This window comes from Schistocerca serialis, chromosome 1 (genome assembly GCF_023864345.2).
Source record: "Schistocerca serialis cubense isolate TAMUIC-IGC-003099 chromosome 1, iqSchSeri2.2, whole genome shotgun sequence".
NCBI lineage: Eukaryota > Metazoa > Arthropoda > Insecta > Orthoptera > Acrididae > Schistocerca > Schistocerca serialis.
The window spans coordinates 356,422,589-356,438,705 of NC_064638.1; the positions used below are offsets into that span (position 1 = coordinate 356,422,589).

The window sequence follows — 16,117 nt, forward strand, 5'->3', positions numbered from 1 at the left end:
CTTGCTGACGGCTCTGATGGAACTCGAGGCACAATGTGACCACGTGGAACCTTTGTGAGTAACAGGTCGACGACTATAAACACATTTCCTCGAAAGTGAGCACACTGGGTTTTAAAGGGGAGACAACTTCTTAAGTAAGAAAAAGTCTTTGGGGAAGCCCAAGAAAGGAAAAACGACCGTTGTAGGGCATCATCAGAAACCCGAAAAGTAGCGAAGTGCGTTTTCAGCTGCTGAAAATACATGTCCCAATCCCCCTTGTTATCGTTAATCAGCGGAAATTTGGTTGGGTGGGACTCTGTCTGGGAGGTGACCACAGTTGGGACGGGTTGTGAACCTTTTTCCTGTAATCGGTCTGATAGCAGCTGAATTTCCTGATGTGAAAGATCCATTTGCTGCTGGTGAAAGATCCATTTGCTGCTGGAACTACCGATGAAACTGCTGTTGCAATTGCTGTTGCAGGAGCAGTTCTTGCTGTTGCTGTCCCATGAGCTGTACAAGTTTTGTGTCCATAAAGCACCATAAACTTTTTGCCTCATCGCTAATTCTGGTTACCGGAATCTGACATGATCGGGAGCCACACGCCGAGCGGCTGAGGGCGTCGATTGTGAGTCGCAAAAACCCACAGAAAGACAGCCATGGACAACAATGAAGGCAACAACAACAACAACAACAACAACAACAACAAACGGGCGTGACAGTATACAAGTCTGAAGAGTAAACCAGATCGAGGGCCCATACACAGCGTGGTCAGGAACTGACAACAATGTGTACATTATACAGCACCAGAGCGCTGTCAGAACATGGTTGTCTTCTGAGCCCCTGTGCTGCCAGCTCTATAGAGCCCCCATGAGTGCAGATAGACTGGTGCAGCAGGCATGGCCTGCGCCAGTGCTGTGGTGTCGACAGTAGCGCTCACAGGTTATAAGGGCACCGCCTAGCGGCTGTCGTCTGTGTCCCTGCCTTCTGGTGCACTGTACAAATTGCGAGACTGGGATACCAGAGGTCCCAGTGCAGGAAGAGAACCGCTCCGTATTCCTTTAATATCTTGATACTCACAAAGAGCAGCAGCTCTATTGCTGTTGTGATAAAACAGCTGTAGGAGTAGAGCCCTGCTCACTGTTTCCAGACCTTTGTTGACTGTCTACATCTATAATGCTCCCTGATGATTGTGTTTAAACCCTAGGTCGTCATATCAGTACCGGCACCTAACAGATTGCAAGTCCTGCAAGTTCAATTCAGTTCAATTTTTTTTATCACATAACATGCCTTATACAATCGAATATTGTGACATAGTTGACTTGTCAGTTTTACACTATATGTAATAATACTAAAAATAGACAATAAACTAATAATATATATGGTGTAACATCTTCAAAGAGGTATTTTAATTGCAATTATAATGCATTGTTGCCATTCACAAAATCTTCTACACTATAGTAACATTTATCTTTCAGATATTTTTCCAGGTCTCTTTTGGTACCTTTTACATTTGGGTCATCCATATCTTTCCATATTTTATTTACAAATTTCATGCCCATGTAGTATGGGGTTTTTTCATATGATTTTAAACGGTGGGTGGGTAACATGTAGCTCGTTCTATATCTAGTGTATCATATTGATGCAAGAAGAAGTTGCCCTCAAAAAGTTGTGGGTTTCTTTTCGTGAAAGTGAGAGTTTCATAGATGTATATGTTTGGAATGCTCATTAGATCTAGTTTTACAAATAAAGGTTTAAAATGTTGCTTTGGTTTTGCTCCCACCATTGCTCGGATGATTCTTTTTTGTAGTCTAAAAGCTCTAAGTAAATTTGTTTTTTCAGACCCCCAGAAAATTGCACTATACCTAATGACTGAAACAAAATATGCATTATATACAGTTTTTCTTACAGCTAAATCAGTAATACTGTACAAGATATTCATAATATATACAAAGCTATTCAGTCGACCCAGTATGTTGTCCACATGGTGACTCCATAACAGGTTTTTATTGACTAATACGCCAAGGAATTTGACACAGTCTTCAGTCTCTTAATTTTTTGTCCATATACTTACTTCACTTATAGACTGTGCAGATTGTTTTGTGGTGAAATGAACAAGTTCTGTTTTTGTAAAATTTAATGTCAAGTTATTGTTTTTGACCCATGCCTCCACTTCCCCGACTGTTTGTTCAATATGACGAATTAGGTCTACCTCATTTTTACAACAGACTACAGGTGTTGAGTCATCTGCATAGAGGATAGTATCAGACTGGACCTGACATGGCATATCGTTAATATAATGCAGAAAAAGTAGTGGCCCTAATGTTGAACCTTGTGGGACACCTAATTGAGTGTGCTTCCAGACAGAGAGAAATTTCTTGCCATTGATGTTAATAAGTACTCTTTGTTTTCTGTTTGCCAAGTATGATGACATCCAGCTAAGAGATTTACCTAGAAAACCATAGCGTGCCAATTTTTGGAGAAGCAGTTTGAACATTATTCCTATAAAGTCGGGTACCCACGTGATAAATAATTTTCCATTTATGCTAGCTCAGGTAGCAAAACAATTACAATCACCCTGTATATATTTCTTTTTGTTATCTGAATGATTAATTTCATGTGTTGAAGATTTTTTGTTTTTTTTAATCACTTACCTTAATGCAGCACAGTAATTCTCGTAACATGTAATCAGCCATACTTCTGTTTTGTCCTTATCATTTCAAACAATTTCACATGATGATTAATGACTTATAATTTCTTATTTGTGAGGTATTTATCTGATGAAAATGTATCAGTCCTAGATAAATGAAAAACATTCATAACCTTCAACCAAAATGTATGAAGCGTGTTCCCGGTAGGTGTTTCATTTTGTAGCAAACAACCTCAAGTTTCACATGAAAGTGTCAAGTGTTATTTTGGTTCAGTGTGACTACCATAAGTAATGTGGCAAAGATTCCACGAGTAATCATTTTCTTCCCACACTCGTTGCATTAAATCAGGCATAACTTGTTTAACAGCAGCATACATTCAATTTTTCAGGTCAGCTAAATTGTTTGTTAGGGGAGGAATAGACACATGCTCTTTAATGAAACCCCAGAGAAAGAAATTGAGTGGTGTGAAGTCTGGGGAGTGAAGTGGCCATGCAATTGTCCTTTTACGACCAATCCATCAATTTGGCAAGCGATTATTGAGGAAAAAATGATACGGTGCACCGTCTTTCTAGTAGTAAGCTATCCTTCCTCGGTCATCTTCTTTGATTTGTGGAATTTAGAATTCTTCAAGCATATCCAAATACACAATACCAGTGACAGTTTTCTCCATGAAGAAGAAAGGGCCATGCACTTTTAATTTGCTAAGGGCACAAAACACATTAACTTTGGGGCTGTTACGAACATGTCCCATGGTATGCATGTCGATTTTTGCTGCCCTCATATTTTGCATTTGTGGGTGTTCACCTTGCACTGGTATGAAATGTTGACTCATCACTGAACATTATTGTGTTCAGGAACATCTCTCCATCCTCTGTCTGACACATTATATCCGCATGGAATTCCCCATGAGCAAGATTTTATCTGCATCACTAACGTGCTGCGCCATTAGGAATCTGTATGGTTTCAGTTGTAATCTATGCAGTATGTTCACCACAGTCTTATGTGGAATCCCTGCCTCACGAGATGCTTGACACATGGAAGAGCTCTCCGTAACTTGTTTGGCATAATCTTCAACATGTGGGTGATGTGGTGATTTACAATATAGCCGTGAAAACCCAACCTCAACAAAATTCATGTGCCAAGAGTAAATTGTAGGCCTGCTTGGAGGTTCTTTAGCATATTCCGTGTGAAATTTATGCCAAACAGTTGTTGCCGAGTTCGTTTTCATGAAACCAAACTGCACATTGAGCATGCCCCACACTAGTGAAATTTGCCAATTTAACTGTGCACTGCGCTGGCACTCCTGGTGGTAGAATGAAGTACTAATGCACTACGTGAATCAGACTTGAGGTTGTTTGCTACAGAATGGCACATTTGCCGATTATATAAGTTATCTCAATAAATTTTTATATCATTTGAAAATAGTAAAGTGCTTTTGACTCACCCTGTATATGTCATCGATGTGTGACAGCTCATACTTTGTACTTTCCACATGCACTTCAACTTGATTATAATTTTATTGTGGACTGGTGAGGATTTAATCCTTTAACTTCTGTGGAAGAGTTAACTAGTCATGCTCAGCCACTGCCCAGCTGCTGATGACGTGTTTAAATGCGATCCCTGGGTTTTACTGAAACTCTGTTGATGTCTTTACTCATCCCATTCCAATGACCTCTCACTGCTGCAGACAAGATAACTTCCATAACTCGGTGAATAAAAAAAGGGTAGAGTATTTATCATACAACATACTCCTTATGTGCTATCATTTGCAAAAGATGCCTCAGTTCAATATCTGGAACTGTTCATGCTATATGATGATTGTTACGACCAAAGGATTCCAGATGCCCATGGACAGAAATGGGCAAATTATACAAAAAACCAATAACTTGAGAACAAAATGAGGTATCATTCTGCTATCAGTTTTAAATAAAATTTTGGTATCTTTTCTCCATTTTGTCCAGAGCAGTGTGTGAGCTAAAATTCAAAGTTTACACAATGCATTTTGACTTCTGCAGACTCTTTAAAATTTCCTGCAGTATTTGATTTAATTTGATGCAGTGCAGCAGTGCAGTAACTATGGTATATAGCAAAAATAAATTCTCTTTTTCATCAAGTGAAGACGTCCTACTGTAAGATGTGAAAAAATATCACTCTTGTTTTGTCCCCCCCCCCCCCCCCATACACACACACACACACACACACACACACACACACACACACACCAGATGCTTTTCTTAAAAATTGATGATAAGTATATAATAGCAGCCAGCAAGTCCTCATGGACAGAACCGGTTACACTAAATGCAACTATCCACCAGATATAAAAATCAGTAACTTAACAATGAAATTTTGGTATTTATCTACACATCATTGTATGAGCTAAAATTAACCGTACACACAGTTCATGTAATGCAATTTTTCCTGTGCGAACTCTAAAATTTCGTACAGTGTTTTACTGGATTTGATGCAGCACAGTAACTATCATGAGTAACATAAAGAAAGGCAGTCCTCTGTCGAGTGACAATATATGAGATTGTAAAATGTGCAAAAGTCAAATTTTTCCACCTTCAGGCCACTTACACGTTTTATGCACTTGGCTCTGGAGAGTCCTTTAGTGCTGCATCAATTCCATCAAGGATTCATTTACCAGATGTTCATCAATCTTTTCCCCATGCTCAATGCAGAAGCTGCATGCGCTATGTGTTAACATAACTCTGCAAGCCCAGGCCTTCTTTATCATAGGTGCTCTGTTGACTGTTTTTGTCAAATTCCTGTGTGCATAATTTTATAAAGTTAACTTCAATCTGAACAACTTGAAGTTCACTCTACATCTTTCGTTGGGTCTTTGAAACTTTACCAATAAGAATTTGTGCTAGTTCGACATTTGTCAGCTGTGCAGTTAACTTCTCTTCAGTGAAATTCTCTAGCTTTGCTGTGCTGTTCAAAGAAGAAATAAGGCTCGTTTTCAGTTCTTCAAGTTTATTTGCTGATCAGTTGTCAAACTTTCTACGTTTTTCAAAAGTTCTTTCTAAAAATGTGTTCCCTCATTTTGTCTTGTGTGCACCGGTTGATTAATTGTCCCAGCTTTTTTTCTGTTGCTGAAATTGAAATTGTGCAGCATATCTTCCTGATCAGTGTATAAAGCTTCTACATTTTGTGCGAAATCAGCTTGTGTGGTTGCAGTTGCATCTACAACTGCATAATCTTTTATTTGTGTGTAATGATGTTTTCACACATGGTCCTTTGGAAAACTGCAATCACCTCTGTCATCACACCTTATGTCTTATGAACTGTAATTGGACCAGTGAAGCAGAGAATTGTTTTGTGGTGATCATATTCACCAAATAAAATTATTCTCAATACAAATTATGAAGAACGTAAAATGATGAATGTAAACTAACTCAATGATTTAAGTATTTGTATGTAATGTAAAATTATTCACAACCAATCCCAAGCAGCTTACATAAAACAGTCTTGGGAAACTCAACATTGCTTGCAAACACTCAATACGTCTGCCATTACTAGCACTTTCAAACTACAAAAATTATATCAGATGCTCCAGATACTTATTCTACATACAAAAATAATCAACACACAAACTACCCTAACACTAAATTTCTAACTAACTATTGCCTGGTGAAAGCCTTTTTCTAACAGATTAAAAATTGTGAACTTGCACAATATTGTCTGGCTTTGTTGTTTACTAGAGTTTTTATTGATTTTCTTCCTTTAATGCTGCTCTCTCTTTGTTCTTTTTATCCTGGGGTATTCTCTTTTCCTCCAGTATATTACAGAAAAGATTAAGATGGAAATCACACAGCAATTATTAATACATATTACTACCAGTATTGTACAATCAAAAATAGATGTCAATAGTTGCCAACTTTATACTATCTGACACTGGCTGACGTATGGATCTAGAACAACAGTTGGACTTTAAAGGAAAATAAACAATGTAGACATAAAATTGACTCTCACAACTTTATTTTTTGTTGTATTCATTTGGCATTGATACATTTAAAATTACGCATTAAAGAAAAACACATCCACTTTCTGCAAGTTATAGGTTCTTTTATTCCACATTAATTGGTTTTTGTTTCTTTACTTCTTTCAACAATATATATATATATATATATATATATATATATATATATATATATATATATATATATATATATATATACACACAACAAAAGAGGGCAGCCATGGAAGCATGTCTCCTCCTTCATTACTTGCATATAATGCAAAAATAATTATTGTGGGCAAACTGAAACCAACATTATTTTACTACTGCATGCCAAATGGATATTATAGTACCAGTGGAATGTTTTATATAGGACATTAGAGGGGCATTATGCGAGGCTGTATTAATGTTGAGACCTTATTCGAGGATTTTTGTGTTTTGATACAGATCTCCTAGTGTCTGTGTTCCTCATTTGATATGCAGCACAAGCACATCTTTACAGAGTATTCCAGCCATATATAGAAACAGTTGTGAATAGCTTGAATTGAGCAGACGAGGTGAATCTCTTGGCATCATTTGATAAGAGGTGAAAATTACACCAATAAAAACTATGAGCATAGAAACTGAAAAATGTTTATAACACCTCTTTGACAGTTAGTAATTTAATGAATTTTCTCTAGTGAAGTTCTGAAATGCATAAATAAATGGTAGTATGTAGGGATCAAGACTGGAAAATAATTGACATGCAACTGCAGTAGCCTGTTGCCGGACCTTCTTAGGTTTAATAACAGTTTGTAGATGATGCTCCCAGTTTTGCCAGTTAGTAACTACAGAAGATTGCAGTACGATTTGATTATCGCATATTGACATCAACAAAAATGGCTACTTGGAATAAACATCTCTTTTGGTCAGGTTTGGCGATGCTTTAAAAACATCATACATGCTTTTTGTCATGGTACAAAATCTATTCCTTCCAGTATGTCACAGTGTGGACAGTTGTGAACTGGGCAAGCAGTTAAAAACGACTTATGACTGACTCTTTTTAATGACTTGCATTCATGTGTTAGAAATTCAGTATTTTAATTTGGTGACAAGGGCCAGTAAATACACAAGCATTGGCAACTTTTGTGTGTGTTTGTTTTAATTTATGGATGGTAATACAGACTGTCTAGAAATACATTTTCTTTTGCTCACAGAGATTTCATCATTATGGAAAAATACCTGCTGCTTTCCATCCACCAATGTTCTATGTATCACTTCGTGTTGGTTCGCGGGAGTTCATAGGAGAAGGCATGTCAGGACAAGCTGCAAAACATGATGCTGCCTCTAAAGCATTGAGTCAACTCAGGAACCTTCCTTTACCAGAAGAAACAATACAACAGCGTGATGGGACCCAGGAAAATGGTCTGTATTTAGGTGATTTTGTCTTCAATTGGATCGATTCACTCTGGGAAATAATGTGCTCTATTACTTTTTTTTATTTTCTTATTTAAAATATGCTCTTTGTATAGTAACAAGAAAACATTTATTGTCCTGTAGCCGTTAAATTCAAGACTAAAGGTTATTTGGAGCTTCCTGGCGGATTGTAAGTGTGTGCCAGACCAGGACTCGAATCTGGGAATTTGTCATTAGGGTAGTTGCCCATGAAAGGCAACGGTCCCAGGTTCAATTACTGGTGCAGCAAACAGTTCTAATCTGCCAGGACGTTTCAGGACATCAATTGACACTGTCAGCAACATGCATTCCACACCCCCAGAGAAGGTGACGATTTTTGTGTTTGTCTCTAGATATTCTTGCGGCTTTTTCAGTTATGATGAACATAATGCCTATGATGACACAGTATTTTCATAATTATTTTTCATAGATAAGTATCTGTTATACAGCCAGTGAGTGTCCTGAATGGTCATTAGTTACATCAACTACGGTGTAAAAGTGACACATTAAAATACTACAGTGTCAAGTTTGAAGTGATGCGTCTATCTAATCTGCAGAATAACATAGAAAGAAAGCAATCATAAAAAATTGCCCATAGACATATGTGAAGGTCCTGTGCTAAAATTATTGGTATCATTGACGCAGGAAAAGCTGAAAGTGCTGATAAATAGTGATTTCCAATGCGTTAAATATTGCAGGGCTACAGTATGTAGAAAATGATGTGTGAAGAAGAAAACTATTGCAATGTTTTACTGATGCACTAAGCAGTGCACACTGTGCCATCTTTTTCTCTGATATTGTGAACAGTACAAAGAAATACCAACTCTGTGAGGAAAATGGTATTCTGTATGTAGCACTGTGTTTTTAAAAAGTGCTAAAGTAGGCACAAATCTAAAATGATTAGCAAGACACCGTTCCAGATTTTTAATTTCATGACAAAAATGAGGATGCAGAATCAAAACAATCTAGAGTCTCATTCTTTACATAAGACATAAATTAACGAATGCACAGTAGACAGTGCTGGTAAAGGTTGCTCTATTGTGAACACATCACTCTTTCAGATGTATGTGTATGGCCTTATTGAACATATGAGTCCTCCAAAACCCTGTTTTTTTGTTGATGATAGTAGTGTGTTCCCATCTACTTTGAGCGTAGAAAATTACCAGTTTACAGCATAAAACTCAGTGTCATGGTTCTCAGAATAATGCAACAGAAGCTGATTGTAAATGCAGAAAAGCTGTAATTATCAACTTGAACTTACCAATCTCATAAAAATGTATCCAAGCTAGATTAAAAGATAAAATGATATGAAATAACAGTGTTACAAAAATTTTGTGTCTATGGGTCCAGCAAGATTTGAAATGTGATACACATATAACTTGTGAAAGAAACTCTCAATAGTGTGCTACAGTATTTCAGTATTGAAAGCTACAAGAAATAAACGTATACTGTCATGTGCATACTATGCACTGTTCCATTTGCTGCTTCACCTGGAAATCATTTTGTGGCATAATGCTACTCAGATCATGAACATACTTACAATACATAAAAGCGTGGAGGATAACTTGTCATCTTGAAACTGGAATCTTGGATCCCTTATTTAGCTGGTATTATAAATGTTCCATGTTTATTTATCCTTGAGACAATCTTATTTGCTTTCTACTATCTCATGGAATCTGGAAAACTAATGCAGAACGAGAATATTCACAATTGTGGTACCAAAGTTCAGTCAGATATCCACCAAATGTTATCCACAACACCATTCTATAAAGGAAGTGTAATCCACTAGGGAATCATACTACACCTAACACACCATAAGAAATAAAAATTGCTCCTGGGTTATCACTAACGGCCAAATTCTAGGTGTACCTAATAAAGTACTGCTTGTATTGTGCGCAAGAATTTTTAAGTGTGCAAAAACTTTTCATAAAATTTAGGCCAGCAGAGTGTCCATGTTTATTTGCCCTGTCCAGTAGCAGTTGTATAATTTTCACTGTATGCTAAAGCTTTCAAACAAATTTATAGTACAGTACAATACAATAATGCAGATTCAGGCTAAGTTAAAAATCAGGCTGTCACCATAAACTTCAATCACAAAAGGTATGAAGAAAAATTGAGATAACCACTGAATGTGTTATGTTGCAATACCAGAAATGTGTTTACACAATGTCACGTGTCCTGTTTAGTGACTGGCTAATAGAAGCACACTGAGCAGGTGCAATGTTTATTTACTTGTTTATGAAAATAAATTGATGTACTCAGTGGTTCTTGTTTTTATACTTGCATGCTACTAACACGTACAGTTCAATTGATGCATCAAATTAAAGATATTTCCAAAATGTGTTTTTTGGTATGATTTGTTGTGCAAAAGTGTTGGTAAATGTTATGTAGGTGAATAAAATTGAGAGCTGCATTCCAAATTAAAAGAGTATATTGTTTGGATATACCAGTTGGCTTTTGATAAACATGGCAGAGGAGATACTTCAGGCAGAGGTGAAGGAAACCTTGAAACGCACTGTCTTGCACCTTAAATCCAAGCTTTCAACACTTTATTGCCACAGATCCATGCAAGTCTGGGTTCACAGCTGCAACTCATTCTTCGTAGTCATAGGTCCTTGTTTCAACCCTAGGATGATGATTATGAGAACTCAGTTAACATTGACAGGTAAAGAAAAAAGAAATTTGAAGAGATAAGATTCTTGTTTCAATTCTGGGATGATGTTTATGAGAACTCTGTTAATACTGATATGTCAAAGAGTTAATTTGAAGGGATACAAATACCCTCATAATATAGCGGGAAAGTGTAAAATAAGTCAGAAATGCCATCGCCTTCAGGAAAAATGGGAATGCAGAAGGAAGTTTGTATTTTACGGGTTCGTATACAAACTCTCGGTGGCTGTTTTCACACGTTAGTGAAGTGTCAACAGATTTTTTGCTGGTTTCGATGGAATTTTCTGTTGGTTTTCCACTACTTTACAGGAATATGTATCCCCTCAGAACATCTGACACTGCTGGGACATGTCATTCTAGGTAAATTAATAGATCCTTTTCTATCATCATTAATAGAGTTTATCATCACTTCATGGTTGAAACAAGAATCTAGAGCTGTGAACGCAGACTTAAAACGTGGATCTGTGACCGTAAGAGTTGTCTGCTTAATTTGCATTTCGGTGTTTCTTTCACTTCTGCCTGAAGTCCCTTCATATTTCTTAAAGTGTAACTGGTTTAATCACTGAAATCTCTTTTTTCCCACAGTAATGGAGCAATCTTACACAGGTAATGTTTTATCTGGTGAAGTCAGCTTTCTTGATATTTTTGCACAATAACTAGTACCAAAAAGATGAATTCTGAACAGCTCTTTAACATGATGCATCAGTTAAAGTGCATATTTTTGTAGTATGGCATGGCATAATAAATAAGGTATATTAGCTTTACAAACACATAAATCAGCATTGTGCCTGCTTGCCCAATTATTGCACAGGACTCAAGGCATCATGCAGACATGTTTATTGTAGTTAAACAGAACACGAAGTAGTTAAGCAGATCATTAAGAACATTTACTTCAATATTTTCTTACTGTTAAGTGAATGAAATCTATGGTGACAGCATGACTCAGGCCAGGTGCTAGGTTATGTTGAAAGGTATTAGATGCCTTTTCCATTTATGGTTTTGTAGAAATACATTGCCGTAGTTGATGATTTTCATATTTGTAGTTACACATTAAGAAAATATCTAGTTTAATAGAAGCACTACACTAAAGATCTCCCAAATATCTGCCATTTGTTGTATGATGGGTTGTGCAAAATTGTTGGGGAAATTAACATCAGTGACTAGAAACTGTTACTGGAGTCTGTTTTGTTTGACATCACATCTAGAGATATAGTTCTTCAAATGAGATATTGACTATTAATGTAAGATAATACATAATTCTGTGTTGAGAAGAAAGCCAAAAAGCCATTTCAGCATTAAAATAACTATTATCGTTCAATATTAGTAAACTGTTATCCTGAGATTCACAGCATTTTTGTACATTGTGGGAAAAAAGTCAAATTTCGAGACAATTTTGTATTATGTTGCTAAAAATCACTTTATTTTTTGTTTTATTGTTTACACAAAATTTTCCTGTCTGTACTCACAAGAAAACTTGCTTCTGAAAAGCTTTCAAGTATCTGATTACACTTTTTTTTCTTTCATTGGTTATATAATGTAAATATTTCTGTTTGCAACACTGTAAATAAATATCATGTCAGATGTCAATAAACATAACACACAAATATAAAGTAATTGATAGGTATATTTTCATCTTTAACATAATACTCTGAAACAATCAAATAAGACAAAAATAAAGCACATGTGATACTTAAAAAAAAGTCCACAAAATAAAATGATTTTTTCCTGCCCTTGCTCATCATTCATTTTGATGATGGCACACATTTTGTAAAACAGATTTAATGAAAAATTTTTTAACCCTTATCTTCTCCTTCAGTTTTTCTTGCCTATCCTCATATTCAAGTCCTCCTCCTCCAGCTTATTCCATCCAATGTACACAGATCAAAATCACACCATACTTGTTTTTGCATTACAGGAAATTGTTTGGATTCTGATCCAAATGCTGATCTCAAATCTCCCATTTCGCTGGTGCATGAAATTGCACTTAAACGTAATCTACCAGTGAATTTTGTGGTAGAAAGTGAAAAAGGACCACCACACATGCGTACATTTGTGACGAAATGTACAGTGGGGGACAAGGTCACAACTGGCCAAGGAAATGGGAAGAAGGTAAGAGTCCTCATGCTTCTTGGTTACACTTATAAGGAAAATCCTCTCTTAATTATGAAGATAGGTTGTTAACCCTCTTGGAAGATTGCATTAGACTAATCTTGTATTATGCAATTAAACTTTTTTAAAAAGACTATATATTCAATGATTAAAGAATTGTAATACAACAGTTGTTTGTGATGAAGTAATAAGCATGAATTGTTTGTGAACTAATGGGTACTTGGGTGCTGGTTGGACTTCCATTTACATCTCTGAGAAATTTTATTAAATGTGTGTGTCTGAAACCACAAAAGAAAAGACATTAGCTTGAAAAGTGAAGATAATTCACTTTGACTGCTGTCAATGTTGCGTTCTGAGAAGGTAGTCACCATTTTCACCTTTACTCGCTTTTTTTAAAAATATTATCACCTTTTCAATTTTTTTGTCTTTCTTCCTCTTTATTTTTGTTTCAAGTTTCTGTATTCATGTTTGTTCATTTAATTTTTTGGAATGCTGGCCTCATGAAAGTAGATAAAATGTAACCATAGGGGCGTCTGAAATTTGAGATAGTATGTTCCGTTTTGATTTTTTGAGTGTTTCCTATATTTTGCACAAGTGTTATTAGTGTCAAATGTTCCTTTATTACCAACTGCTGCTTTGATACTCTGTTCAATTTTAAAAATAAACATTTTGAGATGGGGATGGGAAATTGTAAATTTTGTAGTGACTCGCTTGTCAAGACAGGTAGTTTGACAAGTAAAGTGTCTATATGAGGGAAAAACTGAGTGAAAAGGAATTATTTTGCAGTGTGTGCTCTTGCTCTGTTAATTTTGAGACATAAGGTTTTCAGGCAATTTTTAACCATTCACTTTCAACCAAATTTAAGTGTAACTTTGAAATTAAAAACTACATTTAGAACTTTCAGATCAGACACAACCCTCAAGTTTGCTACATGTGCCAACAGTACAGATTTTATGAACAAAGGAGAGTTCCACCACCAGGAAATTGATTTAGGCAATGAAATCAGTGATTTCCAGTTTAAAATGACATGGGTTTCAAATGACATTTGTAACATTTTTAAGATGATGATCTTGAACATTGGTCACTTTCATCTAAGAAAATGAGAACCTAATAGTTGATGAACTGGTGCCATATTTCTGGGAGAGTATGGTAAAAGAAGCATGTTCATCGTATTACACATGGAGTATCAATGAAACTAGCAGTGTTAAACATTTTGGATTGTTGCATAGCAACACTTCACCTAAGAACTTTCTGCATCGGCAAAGCAGTTGGTGAAACATTATATCAGAAATTATGTGAAGCACTTTATAAACCAACTTGTCCATAAATAAATATCTATACTTGGGTCTGATAACCCTAACATAGATAAAAAAGTTTTTACGTTTTTAGATAGTAATGCCTGAGACCCGAGGCAGACAAGTTATAAACATTGGAACTTGCTACATTTATAAATGCATAATGCCTATACAGAGGATTTGGGGTGTATGGCGAAAAAGCATCCAAATTTCTGTTTGTTATTAACCATTATTTTGACAGACGGCCTGTTTGCTGGGAAGAATTTGAGGGAATTCAGTCTTAAGTTCAACATTCCACATCACGAGTTTCTGAGCGTACAATGTAGCTCACTTTTAAGACTTTCAGCAAATAGGATTTTGGAACAGTGAGGTGGTATTCAGTATTACGTCCTTAAACATATACATCTAAAAAAGAATTCTGCCGCTGTTTAGTCCAAATCCTACAATGCCATTGTGAATGCTAATAAAAAGTCATCAATGAAAGCAGGACTTCATTTCATTACTTCATCTGCAGAACTTTTCAGTAAATGCACACAATGTTTTCAAAGCCAAACGCCTTTGATTCATAAATTACATACAGAATAGAAAACTTGCTTCAAACTTTCTGGACTCGTGTTTTGAATTTTTCTACTTTGAGAAAAATAGTGTGTGTTTCTGATGTTCTGCATAATGAACTCTTCACACCTGCTTCCTCTTGAACAAGTGGGCAAGTAAGCAAAGAGCTAAGTAAAATGGAAGAATGTGTCAAGTAGTGATTTGCAAAGAATGCCCAAAAACATTACATTGCAGCTTGAAATCTGGTTTGTAGACCCCCAAGGATCTAATAAAGAGCAGAAGCTGCAGTGACATGTTAAAGGTTGCAAAAATAATGCTGTTTGATGCCTGGGCAAGATTACTTATTAGACAAGGGAAGGTTGAAAAATTTGGCCGAGCTTTAGATGATAAATGTATTCTCAATTACTGGCAGTAGCACATCTTAAGAAGAGTCTCATCATTCATAAAGTATCCCAATGTTTCAGATCTTCTTAAGGCTTGTCTTACATTGTCCCATGCAAGTAGACACACGGAGAATTGTGCACAAGATATTTAAATATGGACAGAAAGCACATTCAAATTATACTGCTTATAAGAAAGAATGTGAAAGGAAAAGTACAAAACCAAAGACATCTTGAAGAGGAGATTAAAAAGATAAATAACATTAAAAATTCAATTGACTGTGAAACACCTGCTTTGGACGGTGTGCGGGGGTGGGGAACACCAAACATCTAAGAAGGCTTGAGACTGCTTTAAAAAGACCTTCAACGAAAGCAGTAAAATTGTTTTAAAGGCATTATAATCAGCACAGGGTATGCTTGAGGGTGCACAAATTATGAAAGAGTGAAAGAAAGGGAGGTCGAAAACATTCAGAAAAAAATCTTTAGAAAAGAAATCTACTATGAGTACTTAATTTTTTGCTAAGATTTCTAAGAAACAGTAATACAAACATATTTTCTTGATCCTTCTCCAGTATTAAAGTGTAGAGTGTCATTAGTTGTAAATATAATACGTAGATATTTTTGTGAATTATGTTGTCCAGTATTGAACTACCAATACCAAATTACCCATGTACCTGCATATATTAATAAATTTTTATGAAGGTAAGAAGTTTGCCTCACCCCGTCCAGGGTCATAGTAGATAAATTTATTATGGTCTTAACTGGCCTTATTGGTAGGGGATTATCAAAAATGAAAACAATCCATTTGTGGCATATCTATTTACTGCAATAATTTGTCACATTTTAATCACCTTTTTCAAATATATTGTCACCTGTATCGCATTTTTCAAGTGCCTTTATGGCTTCTCATCCCGATGTTTGCTAAAAGTAATTCATTATTGTTAGTCTGTTGGCATTTAGTGGGAACACTGCTGTGATACATTCAACTTTATTTCAAAGTAGTTGTTGATATTCCAGGGGACATCTGCAGGACTGCCTGCCCATGGACTTTCTCATCGTCATAGTGGATGGTCTTATCCAGAA

At 36.0% G+C, this 16,117-nt stretch overlaps 1 protein-coding gene across 2 annotated transcripts in view; it reads left to right on the forward strand.

The window, feature by feature from the left end:
* The window catches only part of LOC126470176 (double-stranded RNA-binding protein Staufen homolog 2-like), a 257,254-nt gene that overhangs the window by 136,065 nt on the left and 105,072 nt on the right, over window positions 1-16,117 (forward strand). For both annotated transcript variants that reach the window (XM_050097836.1, XM_050097827.1), the window contains exons 8-9: window positions 7,788-7,995; window positions 12,611-12,804. In XM_050097836.1, coding sequence (XP_049953793.1) covers window positions 7,788-7,995; window positions 12,611-12,804 — 402 coding nt within the window. The remainder of the gene's footprint in view (window positions 1-7,787; window positions 7,996-12,610; window positions 12,805-16,117) is intronic.